At 39.4% G+C, this 20,876-nt stretch overlaps 1 protein-coding gene across 1 annotated transcript; it reads right to left on the bottom strand.

Annotated features, from left to right (window-relative positions):
- Window positions 1-2,140: 2,140 nt before the first annotated feature.
- WDR75 (WD repeat domain 75) lies at window positions 2,141-19,995 on the bottom strand. The gene is made up of 21 exons (XM_082313178.1): window positions 19,888-19,995; window positions 19,589-19,718; window positions 18,627-18,692; window positions 17,857-17,950; window positions 16,987-17,111; window positions 16,587-16,657; window positions 15,933-16,049; window positions 15,257-15,345; window positions 14,272-14,430; window positions 13,877-13,936; window positions 13,672-13,787; window positions 13,012-13,184; window positions 12,052-12,215; window positions 9,705-9,888; window positions 7,734-7,828; window positions 7,216-7,311; window positions 6,472-6,641; window positions 5,900-5,959; window positions 4,647-4,790; window positions 4,475-4,566; window positions 2,141-2,471 (listed from the first exon to the last, which is right to left on the bottom strand). The coding sequence occupies exons 1-21, from the start codon at window positions 19,971-19,973 to the stop codon at window positions 2,264-2,266; spliced, it is 2,499 nt and encodes an 832-aa protein (XP_082169304.1). The 5' UTR covers window positions 19,974-19,995; the 3' UTR covers window positions 2,141-2,263.
- Between the last annotated feature and the right edge of the window lie 881 nt (window positions 19,996-20,876).

The following is a 20,876-nucleotide window of genomic DNA, read 5'->3' as shown; positions in this document are numbered from 1 at the left end:
TTTTTCCCTAAAGATTATTATCAAAGGAGTTTACAACAAACATGGAAGAATAGAATAGAAATTTTGCAGGAAAGAAAGATTACTTTTATTAGGAAAAACTGTCACTGTCAGAATAGGTAAACATTGAACAGATTACATAGATCATAGCATGACTTTTATCAGAGGTTTACAAGTATCTGTCAGGAATAAGTACACCTCAGTTACTCTGCTTCAGGGCAGAAGGGTGGCCTAGGTGGTCTGTGGAAGTCCCCTTGAGTTATATTTCAAGTTGTTGTTTTCCTCTGTCCTATTCTCTGCTGATTCTAATTCTGGCTGTTACTGCATGCTTTAAAAGGCTCATTGCATTTTGGGATTTGGCAGATTGAAATATCTGAAAGTGGCTCCCTCAAGGTCAGACAGCCAAATGATTGTTAGGCAGAAATACACGTGAAATACAAGATCCAGGTGATGCTAAAACAGGCTGTGCAATTTGCAGTTTTGTTTTGTTGGTTTTTTTTTTCCCTATTCTTTAACAACTGAAAAAATATAGCCATCACTTTTTAGTAATACCAGCCTTTAACTAAGCTTTCCTGCCAAGTCTGTCCACCGAGGACCAGGGCGTGTTTTGGAGCTGCTGTTTATTAGTAACCAGTCTGGGACCACGAAATACCAGTGCACAGCAGTGATTTTCAGTCTCTGTGGATCTACGCTTGACTGGAACCAGTGGGTGAAAATCACTGGTCCGCTCTCCTCTGCGTTTAGAGCAACATCTATGTATGTGGTGCCCCAGGGAAGCAGCATCTTGGTCAAATCCTGCTGCTGTGATGTATTTCATAAGGCCTTGCCTCTCTAGCTGTTTTTCATAGTGCTTTCCATAGCTGCTGAAGTTTCAGGTCCTCGTGTTTATCTGACTGCTTGTCTGAGTGGAAAATTTTGGAAGTAAGCAATTCCCTTGCATGGTCTGTCCCTCAGCCCAAATAAAGCTGTAACTGCTTCCATGAGACTCACTGTTCTGTGATGATGCCTGAGGCACCCCAGAGTTACTGAACACTGACCTCTACATGTTGCAGAGGTATTTTATTACCTGTTGTATTCATCATGTAACTGAAATCATGACATTAACTTCATTTGCTTTCTCTGTTCTTTTTATGTCAAATCTTTCTCATAAAGACCAAAAAAATCCTTATAAAGAAGCCTTTAGAAGGAAGAAGCAGAAGCCAAAAAAATCAAATTAAGATTTGACTTAGGGCATCACAGTAAATATGGAGAACTTTCATGGCCACTGAGATACACACAAGGTTAAAAAAAAATATAAAAATATTGAGGAACAGTAGAAAACAACTGTTTTAAAAATAAAGCATTCCAAAGCAGGCACAGATGAGTTGCAGCCCTCCTTCTGAATTCTTCATTATATTTCCAATATCCTTCAGAAGACATTTTGGCCACTTTTAGGCCTTCAAATCTACTACTTAAAACTAACTATACCCTCTGTATAGTTAAGTGATATATAGAAACTAGAGCTGATGTGCGAGAGGCCTACTAAGATGGCTGTCACAAAACCAGACATATCTTCTATGTGGTGCAGTTCTCCTGATATTTGGAAAGGTTTCATTATGTGCCGGTACATCTAAGTAAGTCCCCTATGCCTAGGAATCTCCGTACTCTATGAACACCAGCAAACATGTAGGTATCTATATTCCAGAACGAGGTGTATTAAACCATTTGTCATCTGTCCCAACAGCTAGAGGAGCTTCTGAGGAGGAGACTTGTTACCTACCTGTATACAGCACTACTAAGAACCATCCTGATTTCCCCTGCCAAATCTTGAATTAAGCAGTCTTAGTAACAGAAGCTGTTTGCTGCTGTTGCTTTGGCATCAGTAGCCCAGCCTCAGTAGAGGAGATTTTCAGCAGCTTAGCTGTCACTTTGCTAACTGATCACAAGTTAGATAATGAACTCAATTTTACTATTAGCCTTTCAAATAAATTTGCAAGGGGGAAAACCCCACAGGTTAAACATTTTCTAAGGTCACAGAGAATGAGTAATAAACTAGGAACAGAACCAGCTTTTCAAAACTTTAATCCCTTCCCCCAGTTCTCCCTTCTTACGGAAATAAAGGCTGCTAAAATTTATGGCCAAAAGACTTGAAAGATTTTTTTTTTTTTTGAAGAATGTTTAATCCAGAAAGCTTCAGCTTACAGTATAAAAAACACAAGATGTCTGTTTAGAAAGCTGATATCCAACCGTAGTCCATTTAGAAAGCTGCTATCCAACTGCAGTCCATTTAGAAAGCTGCTATCCAACTGTAGTCCATTTTTCTTATTTTTCGTAGCTCTTTTTCCTGGGATTTAGACAGTTTACATGTCATCTCTCCTAATAACTCCATAGGACTTGTATCTTCTTGTTCCATTTCAGTAACATCTCTTTCCTCATCTGAATCATCCTCTGTTTTTTCACTTTCCATTTCTACTTCATCAGCAACTTCTTCAGCACTGTAAGAGGAAGATGATTGGCAACAACCAGATTAATGAAATTAATAGGTACTTTCACATACTATAGGATCACATACTATAGGAGAGAGGTAAGTTATCATGCAAATAACTAAGTAAACATTAGATTTTATTTATTTTTTTTAATCTCAGGCTACTTACAAGCTACTATACTTTTCTTGCTATCTCAATTACTAGCCAGTTTTCAAATAGCTGTCCTCTGTTTTAAGTAAACTGAACTAACAAAATATTTTTCTTTCTCCAAGTAGAATACATAATGTCAGAACAGGCAGATCAGCATTTGTAAAAAGTTACAATCTCACACTCCTACAGGATTAGAAACATTGAATACACTGGTAGATGAGACAATATTCAAGAAGGCCATTCTTCTCTTTCAAATCTGAAAAAGGTCACTTAAGTCTTAAAAATTGCTACAACACCTAGAGTGTAACTAGAAAAGAAAAAGGTTTTTGTTTGGTGGTGTTTGTTTTTGTTTTTTTTTTTTAAACATAGGGAGGTGCTTAAACTGGCTGCTCCCTTCTGACTTCACAAGTTAAACTTGTGCTGAAGTAGAAAGCATACTTCCAAAGAATTACATAGAACAGTTACCATTTACTATGTGGTAATTAATAGTATTAATTCAAATGTCTGTTATATAAATATTTCAGATATCATTAGGAGTACCCTGCATGGCAGAACAGTACCAGTCTCCTAAAAATCATCTGTTCAAATACAAACTATTTATCACTCTCAAAATGTAATGGTGAAACGTGTAATACATTAATATTATATTGCCAAGGAAAATATAAAAATTAATCTATACATTGATATACTCCTCTCATTCTTCAAGAGCCCAATCCTACAGCCCTTATATGTAACTTTAAATGCTCAGTCATAGTAATTAACAGTGTCAAAGTACAAGCTCTACATGCACAAATATTTACACAGGCCACTGAACTCCCAAATCCTTCAGTACTGAAACTACATGCAAGTTTCTATATATGCCTTGTATTAGATTTTTGCCAGTGTTTTGTTGATGTGGCAAAAAGAAAGACTTTTAATTGTGTCATACAGTAAGAAAGCTAGCAATGCTGGCCAACACAATATAGTAGAACTGCTGTCACAGCAGAACACAATGCACATGCAAAAACTACTCAAACTGGCGTTTTTTTCTGGGTAAACCCTGGCAGTATAAACCATCTGCTCACTGGTCTTTGCAGATTCAGAATGGCAGCTGATAACAATGACACATTTTCATCTCTGGCTTGGCAGAGTTTCCTATAATACTTTAAAGAATAGACTGCACAAAAAAATGCGAGCATTTAATTGGCTTCAGTGCAAGTGGCAGATATTAACCCTAATACAAGACTACAGTCATAACCCCTGTGCCTGCATTCATTTTCTAGAAGCAAACACTGATCTCAGAGAAGCAAGCTACAATACATTAAGTACCTATCAAACTACTCCATTAAATTGGGATTAATGCATTGTAAGACAAGCTTAGCTAGCTGTGTTCACAGTATACACTCATATTTTGTAGCTTAATTAGGAATGAAATTTGAGTTCTAAACAAACTGTTAAGATTAAACCTAAGGACTAACTCATTGGTTTATCTAGAAACCTAAACCAAGAATTATGCAGGAAGTCATCATAATATCAAATAAAGTTGAGAATCTGACATTTATCCAAAAATACCAATAAAACCATGAAATCCCTGGAATGAAGTTAAATTCATAACGAACATTTGATTACCCAAGGCAACATTTTGTGTATGAGCACGTTATGCCAAATAACAGCAACAAAAGAGCCTTCAGACTAAACAGCCAGTCCACATTATCTCCCAAAAGTCGAGTTGTTTTAAAAAAATCTTGCCACAATAAAGCGTTCTACTAACATGTCAATAGAAGAATGAAGAGTGTTGGAAAACTGCTTTTACACTTTAAACAAAGAGATACATAATTTAAAATAACTTCAATAACTAAGGAGAGTTCTTCAATTTTTCTTACCTTTTGTTCTCTTTGGAGATGAGCAATGAATTAATAAATATAGGACAAAGGAAGGAAGCAGATGGCAAAACATGTGCTGGAGTGTGCAAAAGCTGAAAAGATAAAAGAGAAACTTTATGAAAGCTTTTGTTTGTCATGATTTTGTTTGTACAGTTACTGTAATTACTCCTACCTCTTTGACAGCAGGTGAGTCTTGCTCATGCTTATGACGAACAACTACTTTTCCAAGGTCTATATCCTCTTGTGATTGCTGACGTCTGTGCTTTCCCAATAGCAAGCTAAATGGGGTCACAGGAAGACTTTCTTCTACTGCCAGCTTGAAAAAGGTGAAAATTTTAAGTAGAATTTTAGTGTCATAAATTAAGTTCTATCTCATTTTGAATTACCAAAATTCAGAAGCAACCAGAACTCTACACTCAAATTTAAATCAACTGGGCCATGTGGCTCTTTGTAGTCATTCTCTGCCAGGCATCCTGAGAGAATCCTATACAGAGGTAAAAAACTCTTCAGAATCTGGATTCAAGGACACCAGATTGTAGTTGGCTGATGTACCAATTAACTTCCAAATACAGAAGCTGGTGCACGTGCCAGAAAAACGAAGTATGGCTTTCGGATTCCACTTACAACTAAAAGATCATTTATACCCCAGCATCATCTGCTGAGTGATTTAATTATGCAACTGGAAGCAAAACATGGCAACTTCCCTTCTGGCATTTTCCTAGATCAATATACCTTAATCTGAGTACCGAATTATTCCCCCACCCTCCAAAGAAAGTGATTGCTTATAACCACATTCCCATTGGATTTTGTATTAGAAAGACACTAACTTCTACATTGATCTATTTTATCTAACCAACCAAATCGATCAAGTGCTACTGTTTTATTCTGTTCTGTGGGTTTGAAACGCTTCTTCAACATGAATTTAAAAGATTGAATTTCCTAGACGACTTCTCCACAGAAGTACATACTGGAATGTAATTTTGAAATTCGTTCTCACTGATAAGCCACGATTGACTGACAACTGTTCATCCTCACCAGAAAGCACAGTTCAGGCCACACTCAAGGTTCCAAGTGTTAAAGAAACCAAGATAAGGGAAAAGCTTATCCAAACGTCAAGTGGTTATGCTTCATTCGTGTAACCTGAATCCTTTTAGAAAAGTATAATTTTTTTGTTCAGGGGAAGTGAGAAAAGGAGAGAGTAGCTTACTAATACCTCTTTTTTTTAAAGGTTTTTACAAACAGCAATCTGTCAAAAAAAGAAAAAACAAATAGAGATTACTGCCCCTTCAGCTAAGTGCCTATGACTCCATCTAATGATCTGATGTGCATTTTCATGACAGAAGGGAATTTGAATCTGAAAAACTAACCACCAATAGAATTTTGAACTGCTCTGTACATCTCTGCCAGAACTTCTATAAGAGGTACCTGTTTGCTTGACGGTGTAAGTCTTTCTTCTAGAGACTTTGTGCTAAGCGTCATTAGCTCCTAAAATACAGAATGATGTAGCAGAGTTATAGTATGTAAAACTTGCTTTCCAGATTTCCATACCTTACCTACAGAAGCTTCCAACTGGCCCAAGAGATTTTGTCAGTCCAGTGGAAGAGGCAAACACATCTCTTCCTCTTTACTTTACACCCACATATTACAGGGAAAAGCGAGCATCATATGACACATTTGGATAATGAGCAATAATACAGCTTCTAAGTGGTTGTTTAAGTTAAATAGCATAGGCAGTGTTCCCAAATTATCTAGTTTCTTGTATGAATGAGGCAGCAGAAACTATCAGCCATAGAAAACCAGTAAATAATTAATTTTGAACTTAAGCTGTTTCGGCAGTTGAAAGCTTTTAAGAAAAAGAACAAAGCATGGCTTACACTGCCTTGAAATCACAAAAAGAAACTCTTACACTCAACAGTAGAACTCTGAATGTAGATATCCATCCACATTCAGGAAAATACTTTTTCCTCGGGAACCACCTGCCCATCACTATTTCTTACTTGCGTATCCGTAAGAAAAAATAGTTGGGATCTTCTTAGCCAAAGGTATTTTTCTGAGCCAATCGTTTCGGGTTCGTCTCTTGGAACAAAGGCGGCAAGCTGGATCTTTTCTTTACAAAGGTTTCTCTGGATATAGATTGGCCGTGGCTCATTTGGTTTAAACACAAACACTGCAAAACCAAGAATGTCTTCTCTTAAATCATGAAATTGTTACCTTCCTGGATAGCTGTCAAAGCAGCCCTGTGTATCATAGCCAGTAAGAGCTGGACAGGATTGCCTTTAAGCACTATTTTGTAGGAATTATAATTAGATAACCTTACTGCATAATAGAAGGTACCTTTCATAGTATTCCAATCCAGAGAACATACTTGGAAATTAACTTTTCTGTACAACAGTAGCTCTAGGAACAGTAATCACAATTTACAGTCAAAGCTCTAAAAATATAGCTGTACAGTTCAACCAGTTTTGCATTCAAGAACATTCAAGACCCTCACCCAGAGAACATGGTTAATCCTGTGCTATATCCTGTCCCACAAACTAACTGTTGGAAGATGGGGAACCAACATACTTTACTTGATTGCTGCTGTCAGACATTGCCCAGCTTTCCACGGGTGGAAACACAGACTCAGGTCTGTCTTATGGCTTTCATGGGGCTGAATTCTAAGAAAACCTTTTCTAGAAATTATGCTTTCACAATTTTAAATTCCACTGACTATTACTTGTCAAAGAAGCCTTTGTACTTACAGCTGGACTCTTTCGAGAGCCATGAGACAGCAGCAATATGTTCTGAAAGGGGATCAGGTTGCAGAACTAAGACGTTGAGGTGGGCACTCCATTCCACTGAAAAGCAAACACAGCAACAGCCAGACATGAAGAGAAGGCATTCAGTTCTATCCCGCTACTTTGCCAAACAAAAGGTCAAATGGGAACGACACACAGGGCCTTAACCTCTGGAAGAGACATGCAACTTCACTTATTCCCAGATGAATAAAAATACACAACTATTATCAACTGCTTCTACAAATGCAGGAAATACTAGCCGTTATTGTGTTAGCAATCATCTAACTTAGAATTTACTATGCACATAAAGCGCATGCACACTGGACAGGATACGATCTTGACTGAAGTATGAAAATCATTACATTTCCACAGGACATTTTGTAGTGGATCAGTCTGCAATCAAACTAGAATTATGTTAAGGTTTCATAGTAAATTTAAGTGTTAAATGTTACCACTCTAGCATACATCTAAGCTGATCTTACATGCACAACTGAGCAGGTTCCAGCAACACAGAAAGCCATAATCAGTGGCACCAATAAGGTACTTGGAACATGTTAGTCTCCCAAAGCAGATGTTCCTACAGAAGTAAAAAATCAAAACAAAATTAATGACCTTCAGATTTCATCTTTGTTTCTCTATGTAGTAATGATTCATAAGTCACAAAAACATTCAGTTAATTCTGATATTTCAATCAAAAGTTTGCTTTTTGCTTTCACCTCTACAGCATGAAACTTCACACACAACAACCAGATAGGTCTGGGAGATTTGAAAGTATGCATTTAAAAGTATAAGGATTACATGCTCCTACAACATTCTGATTTCAAGGAGTGATTTTAAGCTCTTAAATAAGTTACAAATGCATAACTACTAGTAAGCATTCACATTGGGACTGGAAAATAAATTCCATATTTAAAGAATTCCTACTATTGCTCTAAGCACTAGAAAGAGAGGAGTAGTGAAAAAAAAAAAAAAAATCTTACAGGCTGCTCCAATTGAAGGAAGCGTGTGATTTGTTTTCACTTTAATTTCTCATTCTCTTGTTTGAGAAAAATAGAACACCCTTTTGATTTCTGATGTTATAGAACGTTTTCAAAAAAGCTAATAAGGGATGGAATTTCTATATTAAAACATAGCCCTTTGAAGTTACACAATTAATACAGTCCTAGAGTAACTTATTTCCTTTTAATATAGTATATAGTAAGGGCTACAAAAGGAGCAGCTGCCTGGGAAAAGCTTGCCACTGTGCCAAACTGTCAAGAGAAGCCTTCTCCACAGATACAGTACAGATGTGCCTGACATGCCTCCCACGATTTTCCTGCAGACCAGTTTTAGAATCATGTTTCCCAATTTCTGATCTTAGAGAACCAGTATAAATAAAACGGACTTGATCACACAGAAGAAAAGCTTACAAACATACACACAAAAACATGGAAGCGAAAAATCTCTGTATCTTTCTATGATTCTTTATGTCGGAGTCTTTAGAACATTGTGACCATGCAATGTTTTGCTTTCCATTTTAGGTGTTTCCTGGAAGCGGGTATATGAAGTACCTCTAACATTACTGCAGTAATGACTTTGAGAAGCAAGCTTGAGAAGCAGTTAGAAAAACCTCACCACTGAAAGAGAATGCTACAGTAGGTTTGTAGCATCCTCCTGTTTCAGAAATTGTTTAGATATAGAGATCTGGCACAGAGATTAAGTAGATGAACCAGTGAGGTCACCTATTGCCCTATTTTTCCAAGAGTATCATGAGAAAAATGATGCTTTACCTGGATCAGAAACTGCTGTGTATTTGCACAGTCCAGGAAGCTCAATATTAAGGCTGTCCTATTCTCTAAGTTTCTATTTTTTTCTCTCTACCATCAACCTATGCCATTTCTCATTGTCCTTAAACAACAGAATGGTATCTAGACCTTCAGGATGTCTTTTATCATGACAGCACACAATGGAGCATGCCGGGATAGTCTGCCAGGCAAATATGGATTTTCCAGCAGAGGTCAGCAAGGATCAAGATACATATTTTATAATGCAGATAATAAGGTCAATATGGCTTTATGTTTTATTGATATAATTTCTATTTGTATGCATGCGTACATGCATAAAGCACAAACTTCTTATATTTATACTTCTCAGTACTTTGATTCACCTCTAGATTAATGGGGAAAAAGAGAAGGGCTATTAACACACTACTGTGTGCCCAATAATACGTATTTGAGTATGGGAGGTACAGGAGTCATAAGCAAGGAAGAAGATGAAACTGCAAAGCTTGATCTTAGTATTTTTAACAGTAAGTTACCAGCCACCTAAACGCCATTTTAGAGTATTTTTATATGTGAACTTAAGACTGTTAAATTCAATGTTTATATGAACATATAACAAGGTCTTGGGCTACTATGAATTGATTCTTTCTGTTCCGAGAGTTCAAGACATAAAAAGCCAGATGAAAAACATACCTTATTTTTCCAGGTGGGTGGCAAAACGTACACTTAAGATCCCACGTAACTGAATCCCATACAGTGACAGTTTCTTCAAAGCTAACAGCAAGCAAAGAGCCATCTTCTGAGAAACAGCAGTTAGTAGCTTGGTAGTTGTGGTAGCTCCCTACAAAGTCACAGCTCCAGCTCACACTTTGCTGTGCTACAATGAATAAACGAGCTAGTTAATTCAAGCCTATACATGAAGAAAGAAGAATTCAAGTATTAGTGCTGCAAAATAGGCTCAAGAGCAAGAGACTTTTGTTTCAGAAGGCTTACATTTTTAAGGGGTACAGAGAATCTGTCCTGTTCTAGTACAAGAAACATCTAGTAGGTTTTCCATTTGTCCTCAGTTTTGCATCTGAACAGTGAATCCTGCAACTAACATGGTACAATATTCATGTTTACTTTGCCTGCTATGTTAACTGTGCTCTCAAATAGGCAGACATTAGATGATAATAGAAAAAAAAGATACTTAAGTAGATTCAACATTTAGTGTTCTGAAACATACTGTTCTTTTAAAACTATACCAAGAACAGGAGCATTACTAAAAATTTGAAAACAGGTTGCAATTGAGTCCAACAAAGCTCATAGTTTATTTACATAAAGTTTGAGGATCGCAAAGTGACCCGTCAGCATGCTTCCTTGTCTTGGTTAACCTGCCAGTGCATTCAGTTGGGATACCTTTCCCATTGTTGATAATTGCCATAAAATAAACAGAAGCAAAGTGATGTACTTACCACATAACATACATTTCCCAGTATAAACAAATTAAAACAGCATGCTTTTGAAACATATGGGTAGGATGAGGAAAGAAAGGAAAATAAGTTCACCCTAGGCTAAGATATCCTTTATATAATGGCTACGGGTTGATGATTAAAAGAACTGCCTGTAAAAAACAAACCAGAAACACTTCACTACTTTAAACTGCCTGGCACCATCTAGAGGCACAGTGAGAGATCTGCTGCAAATAAAAACATGCCAGAGTGTATTCTACGTGTGAACTAATTAGTTTACTATATTTGCTGCACAGAAGCCTGAAGCGTGTTGAGTCTTTCTACCTGAGCATTCCTACCCTGCCGCCCCTGGGCAAATACACCACAGAAGTCAGCACTAATTTGTACTTTTACACATGCCACGAAACAGAACCCTGTATAGTCACTTAGAAAACAAGCAAGCAAAAAAATTACACACAACAAACCCTGATGAGGCCAGTCAGCAGATACAAAACGATCTTGTTGAAGGAAACAGACCCCAGTAGGTTTCATCCCCAGCCCACACTGTACTCAAGATCAAAGTATCTGCTCATTAAGTTAAGATATAATCTAGGCTTAGAACAATTTACAATCAAAAAATAAAAAAAATAAAAAAATAAAAAAACCTCTTTCAGATACCATTGAGGGGCTGTGTTTTGGGTTTAGGATGACAACAATGTCGATGATGATACACTGATGTTTTGGTTCTTGCTAAGTAGTGCTAAGTAATGCTAAGTAGTTGCTAAGTGGCCCTCACACCAGTCAAGGACTTTTCAGCTTCCCATGCTCTGCCCGATGCACACGGGGCAGGGGCGGTCTGGGAGGGAGCACAGCCAGGGGGGCTGACCCAGACTGGCCAAGGGGCTATTCCATACCATATGAGTATTCTCAGTATATAAGCTGGGGGAAGTAGAAGGAAGGGTGGGACATTGGGCGTGATGGCGTTTGTCTTCCTAAGTAACCGTTACGTGTGATGGAGCCCTGCTTTCCTGGAGATGGCTGCACACCTGCCTGCCCATGGCAAGTAGTGAATGAGTTCCTTATTTTGCTTTGTCTCCGTGCACAGCTTTTGCTTTGCCTATTTAACTGTTCTATTTTATTTTACTTCAATTATTAAAGTGTTCTCATCTCAACCCACGAGTTTTCTCCCTTTTACCCTTCTGATTCTCTCCCCCATCCCACCAAGGGGGGAGTGAGTGACTGGCTGCATGGTGCTTAGTTGCTGGCTGGGGTTAAACCACTACACAGAGGAATGACAAAAATCCATTTTCCCAGCATGGAAAAAGCATTACTACAAATAACCCTTTAACCAAATCAACCCAGGCTGCCATTCCCTTCTGCAGCAGGGTCAGCAAGGTCTCTGCTATTTCAGGAACCTCCATATCAATCCATAATACTGCAGAACTAGGAGACAACTCCATCACAAAGGATGGTCACAATACCCCATGCAACAGCAGAAATAGATAAATGCATGGGACTCGAGGTGTAGTTCTGAAGGGATGAAGTTAGGGTCAGAATTTCTATAGCATGTTAGAAAGTAGCAAGGAAGAGTAAGTTTTGACCATACTTACCCTCCGGATCAGTGTCTTCTACCATCACCCAGACTTTAAACACACAATCTCTGCCAGCTGTTACCAATATCAGAGATTCATCTTCCAGTTCATCCATGTCACGAAAGCACATGTCTGTTATGTGGTCCTCATGGGGCATATTTATTCTAGTATTCAGCTTAAAGCTATAGGAAAAGAAAACAGAAGCTTGCCATTTTATTTCATTTTGAACTTGTGGAATATTTCAGTCTAAGATGATTCTAGAAGGGGCAGGGAGAAGAGGAATCAAAGAAACTTCTGCCTAATTACATAGCTAAATGGTATCACATTTACAGATTGGATTTCCCTAATCACTTCCATACTAAGCAAGCATCACTCAAATATTCAGCCTGAACTCTGGGCAGCCTTTCCAGTATTCAGACAACCAGTCACATAGCTACTACACAGATCAGCTTTATTTTGCTTTGTTTCTTCTTTAAGAAAATAACAATTTCTAGTCAAAATATTGGTTTTTTTTCTGTAAATAAGAAAATCAGGGAAAGCGTATGAACCAGATGCATCTGTTAGCTAAAGAAAAATATCAACAATAAAGTCATAACCTTCTGTACCCTAGAAGGACTAATCAATTAACGATGGATTGGACAGAGGCAGGAAAACTGAACAAGCTACAGAACCATTCCATCAAGTCCATGATTTTTAGTACCAAGTAAATAAGTGAATTTAAGTCCCACGGTTAAAACAGCCTGTGTGATTAATATAAGTAAATTAGATTCAGAGCAATTATTTCCAATCTGTATTTACTTCAGCTCCGTGCGTTGTTTCAGATGCATGTAGCATGCATGGTAAACTCTCCCTAGGGTCTTCCCTAGAATTTTATTAGTTTATCTGGAAACACTCTGCCTTTGCAAGACAAAGCCTGTGTAGATATTTGTGTAATACTTTAGATTTTGACACCTAGAAGGCCAGCTCTATTATCATTACCTTTGTGTTTCTTCATCATAAAACCACAGCTTCAACTGTAACTCAGGGTCAGTTACTTCTTCTCTCTCTTCTACTGTTGCTAACCACTTGCCTTGTGCACTAAATGCAACTTTTACCAAGTCAGTTTGGTTTAAACCTGCCTGATGAATGTATTGTCGTTGCACAATATCCAACTGGAAAACAAGAAGACCAAAATTAAATTTCAAAATTCAAGTGTAGATTTAGAGATACTATTCATAAAACCATGGAGAAAGCATGTTCTGAAAGCACTGATTAGAACTGACTGCGCTGTGGCATAAAAAAAAAAAAAAAGTGGGGAAAGCATAATTAGGGCAAGCACATTCTACAATAATGCTAAGTGCAGGAAAGAAGGCAGGGGGCAAGATATTTTAGAGGGATTTTACCTAGATATTTTTGACATTTAACAGGAGCAGCACACTGTTCTGAAGTATTTATTCAACTGTCAACATTTAGTTGTGCTTAAGAAGTAGAAGAAGTTTGCGACAAAGCTGAAAACATCTCAGCTTAGAATCCAGTCTCGTGGTATAGCTGCTGTTTTTTTTCTTGTTTGCCTTAGTAAGTCTTCAAATAAACTCTGATGCATAACTTACTTGATGATTGAATAAGTTAAAAGTTTTAGTACAAGCCCATCCAACTTACACTGAACAGCTGTTGGTCACTTTGGAGACAATAGAACTGCAAGTGGCCAGGCTCTCCATTCAGGACCAAAGCTTTGGTTCTAGGATCAACCACTAGACCAGTCTTGATATCCGTACCTGGAAACAAAAATAAGGTGACAAATGACCTAAGATGGGAAGTGACACATTCTGCCCTCTAAGTGGAAAATAAATTTTGTTGCACTTACTTTTGATTAGCCCTTGAATACTTTTGCAAAATCTTAGGTTGCTGTTGATTATTGTAATTCCTGAAAGGAAAAGCAGATAAAGTCTTGCAAAAGGCTTCTGCAATGTAACCACATCTCATGGTGGGGAAGGGACCTTAACCAACTGTACTTAATCCTATAAACATATCTTTTCTCAATTTATGACATCAAGCAGATAGCCAAGTTACAGCAGTCATCAGGCAAATTCACAGAACTGATGAAAGGGCAAAAGATCACTTCAAGCATCTGTTCCTTCAGATCAATACTGAACTTTTATGCAGTATCTAGTTAATTCATCTGAAATTAACAAAATAAAGCTCATACAGATTTGTATTCCATTTTGCATTAAGTGATACCTAAAATATGTTTTGGCTTACTGTTGTCTGTATGCAAGGTGCAACAGAGTGTGCCATCAGATGACACGGAGATGTACTCAATAGCAGATCCCAAACGAGGAAGGAAATCCCTCTGACAGTCTGATTCATTGTGCCACAGAACTAGAACAGATTCAACTCCACCGCTCAGCAAGCCGGTTCCTTTTCCAGTAATGAAACCGCAGTTTTAGGTTTTGGTTTAAAAGAAAAAAAAAAAAAAAGAAAAAAAAAATCATCAGCATATGTGTTTACAATGACAAACACAGATTTCTCAAAAACCTTTCTTAAAACTGTCACATACAAAGCAATTATTCCTCATGTCTAGCCTGGGCAATACACATAGATATATTTCTCATTATTCCATGTTAAATTGCTAGAGAAACCTGGATTAAGTAACAAGAATTTGTGCCTACAGTAAAATTTAAACAATGCTTTGGGAGTAGTAGATCCCATTACTTTCTGAATCTTCGTTAGAATATAGCTGAATTGTTCTCCTTCTATCAGAAGTACTTTGCAGTAAGAAACATCCTAAGGAGAACAGTTCAGATCACATAATTCAGATGAAAGTTAACTGTATTTTTGCCACTAGGTTTGAGCTCGGACAAGACTGCCTTGTTTTATCTGGATGCAAATAAGACTCTGGCAAGAACTCATCACTATTACCAATGAAAAACACGGGGGAGAGTGGAGGTGGGGGAAAAAAGGTAAGAGGATGGGTTAGATTTTACATTCTACCACACAAGGTAGATATTTGATATTATGAAAGTCAATCAAAATATATCAAAAAATAACAACTGCTTCCATTTTTATTTCAGATGCTTCCTGGACATAGTTAAAATTCTAGAAATCAATTGGTTAGTAAGTGGACAAACTCAAACTTCTATTGATTTTTCCCTCCTTGCTGCAACCCATCGACTTTGAAAGGTTGGTTTTGGGTTTGGTTTTTTTTGTTTGTTTGGTTGGTTGGTTGGTTTTTTTTTAAACTCACCTTCCACAGAAAAAGCTAGATCCATGACAGTATCATGATGCCAGTGCAGTGTGGAAAATGTGTACTCTTTCTTGTGGCAGAAATTCCTCCTATGTGGGGAGGAATAGAACAGTTCTTTAAGCACAACAGCAACAAGAGAGCAAACAAAAGGAAATACTGAATTGAATCAAGTATACCATCCTCTCCTGTAATTTCTAGACTAGTTTCTTCTATGCTCAAGTGATGCAAAGGGAGGGAAGGAGCCATGCTAGCCGGTGTTTGGTGCCTTCCTGGTGCACACTGCAAATCTTAGACACATACTGAGCAACCCAGCGCTGCAGAGCGACTTGGCAAGCATATTGTTCTTCACCATGCAATTCCACTAGTGTGCTCTCCCTAAGACTTTACTTGCCCATAAAGAGTTATTTCAGCTGCTCCTGCATTACCTTTTTCAAATACAGTTTAGATTCATGGAGCATAGCTTAACAGGAATATTTTCCCATTTGACATTAAACTGAAGCTGTACCCTGAAGTCAACATCAGTACTGCAGGTTCACAGGGCTTGCCATTCTTTGCTCATTATGGCTTCTGAAAATGCCAACGCTAAGGACAAATTAGGCTGCTTTGCTCAGGTTTCACTTAATTCCTACGGTCACATCACTTTATGGGGTACACAGCTGAATTGAAATGTGCATACCAGAGGCGAATCTTTCCATCGGCATGGCCAGTTGCAATACAATCCTCCGTAGGATGGCACGCTATGCAAGTGAAGTGATTGTTTCCACTTTTTGTCTTCGTTGCACTTACAGAGAACCTTCAAGAGTTAAGAAAGTAACTTTAATTGGTTTTTTGTTTTTTTTTAAACAAAGCTTCAAAAGGATGAGCTAATGCACATAAAAATAATTCTGACTAGCAGAATTAAACATCTCCAAGTTGTTATAGTTACATGCACCCTTCAAAAAATAGTGACAGACTTATTTTTCTCTTATTTCATTAGTTCTTTGCCTTCAATCAAGCTGAAAGATTTTTTCCTTCTTTCTCTCTACTTCCACGCCCCCTTCTTGCCCCTGTTTTGGCCCTGCCCAAACTATGTCACTTGTTTCAGTCCAGCATCAGCCTAAGCATTTACCTGAAAAAATCACATGCCTGAGCTGAAAAGATAAGCTACCAATGCCACTGCAGCACCTCACTGTCTGCCTCTACGGGAAGCTTCTTATGTATTGACTACATCTTCTCCAACATAAAACCAAATGGTTGCTGACAAATATAAAATTATGTGTGCACACATCACCAGGTAACAAACATTTATGATATATCAGACTGAATCAATACCTGACATTTTCATTCTTACCTGTTCAACTGCTTCTGTTTAAAAAAATAAACTTGGAGATTAACATCCTTCACTGATGCCACATATTCACCCTGTTATAGTAAAACAAGAACTTAGGACATACAGATCATGTTCTTATACATGAAAAAAAAAAAATCATGTTTCACTACAAAGTACTTAAATTGGAGGGAACACAAGCTGATGTTAAGTAAATATTTTCCTATTACAAGTGTCATTGTTTCTTTTTTTTTTTTTTTAATAAAGAAAGCATAGGTCTTACACAGATTCATTTAACTTCAGTTTTGTTTCAGTGCTGCTGTGCTTGTATAAAAGCATAAACAGCATATAGTTCATTTGAGAGGAAAAAAACCCCAACCAACCAACACCCAACAGAAGGAAAAACCCCAAAAGGTGAATATACTTCTCTTCCAAATGCAATACGCTTTGGTGATACATCTACACCATCCAAAACCACCGACAATTCCTTGGCTTCCAAATCTTGGCCCGCTGCTTTTGTCAGCTTAACTGAGACCAGCTGGAATGTATCTAAGCAAAGAAAAATCTGTTGTCAAAAGGCTTTTATGAACAAGGTTATGTATGCCCCTTACAAAGGAGATTTACAGCCCTTCTACCTTAAAACTAACATGTTAGTACCTTCCAATATTTTTTGTAAGTTTGAAAAAGTTTGTAATACTTTTAAAAAAATAATTGTTTCAGATATTTTGATTCAAACAATAGTATTGAAGATTGAGGACTAGATAATGGATACCAGTGCAACTGCAAGCGGAAACCAAGCAAAGCTGAATAATATTTGCTCTTGCTCTGAAGTGACATTAGTAGCAATGTAGTAAGAATAAGGTCAAGCTATATTTATATTTATTTCAGACAAAATTCTAGGAAAAAAATATCTAGGCATGCTGCTAAGTACGACAAGTCCATTTATGTTAATGCTGCTTAAGGTGGAAGAGTAGTCTCAAGTACTGTAGCGTACACTGTATCATGGTAAGCACTGCTTAAAGATTGCATCTACAACATCAGACACATGCACTGTATGCTTCAAAAGTGAAGACAGGCACTCTTCTAGACAAATATTAAAAACATAGACATCATAGAATGAAAACAGAAAAAAGGTACAACATGCAGGATTGCAGACATCTGTCATAGGATTTAAGAAATATTTTCAAAATTAATATATTAAAGCACGTTCTTGCAGCATACCATTCACTGACATGACAGTAGCTTAGACGTAGAATGACTATAGATGGCAAAGATGATGCTAATCACACTGTACCTCTTTCACCGCTCTTTGGAATTACAACAAACACAGAGTCCTCAGAACTAGCAAGTGCATACAGTGCCAGAATTTTGGATCCTACAGTGAAGGTCTGAAGAAAAAAAGAGGAGGAGGTCAACAATTATTACACGTGTGTGTATGGTTTTCAACAGTGAATAATGCTAAGTTTTTACAATAAGGAAGACACATGCTTTAAAGAAACCTTGATGTATTAATTGAAATTCTCAATTCTAAGACAAATAAAAAGACCTTTATTCTATCAGGAACTAATACAAACGTTAAAACAGTACTAATAAAATCTGAGACATCAGATTAACTGAAAAACCTGAAAGTACCTTATCCCTAATACAAAGGAGAAGGCCCACCTATAAGAAAGTGCCTCTATCTAGCAGAAAACAGGAGCAACAGAACAGTCAGCAGCCCACATTGTCAAGCCGTCATGTCAATTCCTATTGGCATATCACAAACTGCAGCACACTCCCTAAGAGCTACACCGGACTCTGAACTGCAGCAAGTAGCAAAGTTAGTATGTCAGTACACGTCCCATCATTTTCCCACAGCAATTCTGCATCACCATGAATTTCACATCAATTGCCACATTCTATTACTGCCATAAACAGATGACTTTCAGGCTGTGTTAATAGCAGAACAACACATCTCAGACTGACTTGTGACCATTTGTAGTAATAGCTGCAGAAATCCTTATTCTACTACTGGTGGGTCAAGAATAATTTTGACATGTGCTCAACAGGAATAATTCAACATACTTTAATCGGAATCCCATCCATGAAGTCCCACAGCTTAATGCTGCCATCAAGAGAGGAAGAATATAACTGAGGAAAAAAAAAAAAAACCACATATGTAAGTTATATATCAAAGCCAGCTTTTACATAAAATCACAACTTAAAAGTCAAAGGATTGATCAATGGAACTGCGATTCTGAGTAGCTGAATCATCAAAAATACAGGACACAGACCAGCTTCATGCTGCCTTCAAACAAAATGCAATGGAAATACAACACTACTATTCTGGTTTGAAATACACATTTTCGTGAAGTGTGAAAGAAACAACAGGTATTTGTGCTTAATCAATTAAGACTACGAGAATATGCACAGCTATCCATTACGTGAACATCTATTAACATTTGCATCAGACTTCGCATAGATAACATGCAGATGCAGTCCACCTTGGCAAATAATCCTTGTTTATATAAAGGTACCAGAAAAAAAACCAAGCAAACCGAGAGCCAGAGCAGGAGCAGCAGTGAACAGGGAAGGCAGGCTGCCAATAGACAAAGAGCCACTGGGCAATTGCAGCGATTTAGTCAAATCTGCATCCGTACCAGCAGACAGAGAGAGGCAAACACCAATCTCAGTAAACGTTGCTGATTTTCTCACATGCTTCTTTTCCCCCTTTAATAGTCACAAAAAAGGAAATTTTGTTGATATTTCCATTTTGCTGTCTTTCAATTCAACGAGTGTAATTCGCATCATGTTTCACAGGGTTTGTTTTTTTTTTTTTTTTTTTTTTGTAGAAAACATATATAACGTTTACCCTTCCAGGCAGATTTCAGAGAAACATTAGCTCAGCTTCCAGGTCGTTCCCAAATTCCAGCCAACCCCCAAACGCCTAGGACAACCCCCGCAGAAGCACACGAGCTCGGCCGAGGGGGCAGGAGCACCCCCAGCACCCCCCCCAGTCAGACACCCCACTCCCCCACCCCCCAGACCTGCATGTGGTTGTGGGGGTTCAGCTGGATGCCCGTCACCCGGTCGGCGTGGCCCCCCATCACCCGCAGCGTCTCCTCGGTGGCCACGCTGTACATCTTCACGAAGTCGCCAGAGGCGCATAGCAAGTACCTAGAGGGGGAGGAAAGCCATTACCCCGCCGCCCGCGGGAGAGGGGGCCCAAGTGCCCCCCGGGGAGCGGCAGGCCACGGTGACACCAGCCAGCAGCCGCCCCCACTGCAGAGCTCAGGAGCCCCCCACGAGGATGGAAGGCCCCGGCCCCGGCCCCGGCCCCACTTGCTTGGAATCGGCGGAGAAGACGGCCCGGGCCCCGTGAAGGGTGCTGCCGCCGCATCGCACCACGCGGAGCGTCGCCGGCGCCACCATCTTCCCTCAGCGGAACCCCCGACCTTTCACCCCCGACCTTTCACCCCCGCCCTGGCGAGCGCGGCCGCTCTCGCCCCGCCCTCCTCCACGACTCTATGGTGCCCGGGCGCCTCGCTAAGTTCCGCCCGCCGCCGACATGGCGGCTGCGGCAGCCTCGTGCAGGCGCTGGTTGGCTCCTCGGCTGTGACGCGTTGAGGGCGGGCTGCTCGTGCGTCTCCTCAGGGCGGTCTGCCGTTCATTAACGGCAGCGTCGGGCGTTCCTCTCAGAGGCGGTGAGTGCGGGAAGCCGGGCGGGTGCTACCGCTGCCCGTGGGGGAGAGTCCGGCCGTCTGCCGAGTCCAGCCCTCCCGCAGAAACTTCCCCTCCCCCCCCCGGCCCCGGCCACTCTCCTCCATTCCCACCCTGGAAGGACGGAGGGAGCTGGAGAGCAGCGGTACCGCTCAGCTCTAGCGGTGTCGGCCGGCTGGCGCCTACGGGTGCGCGGCACCTCTTGTTCACTCTAAGTCACCCAAGCACGCAGGCCTTTTCTGGTCCCTAGGGGGTGGCTGCTGAACCGATGCCACAGGGGGTTGCACAGGCTGGCAGGCGACTGCAAGGCAAAGCCCTCTGGTTGGGTCTGGAATTGCGTGGGTATGATAATCTGAGGGGAAGAACGCCTAACTCCCTTGTTTAAGTGGGCAGAAAAGTCTGAGCAGAAGAACTGGATAGGTATGCTTTGTTAAAACCCCAGTTATTCACTCATTTGGACGAATTGTGAGTTTGCAGCGTTACTGAGGACATAAAGTTCTCATGTCTGAAGGAAACTGTCAGAAGAGATCCGAATGTCTGGAATAAGGCATGATTTATGACTTGTGGGCCCTTCCCTTCTGCTTTAGCACAGTAGTTACAATTGTTGCACAGCTG

The sequence above is a fragment of the Platalea leucorodia genome, assembly GCF_965183815.1.
Source record: "Platalea leucorodia genome assembly, chromosome: 5".
Lineage (NCBI taxonomy): Eukaryota > Metazoa > Chordata > Aves > Pelecaniformes > Threskiornithidae > Platalea > Platalea leucorodia.
The sequence above is the reverse complement of the archived record's forward strand: the minus strand, read 5'-3'. Positions and strand labels throughout refer to the sequence as shown.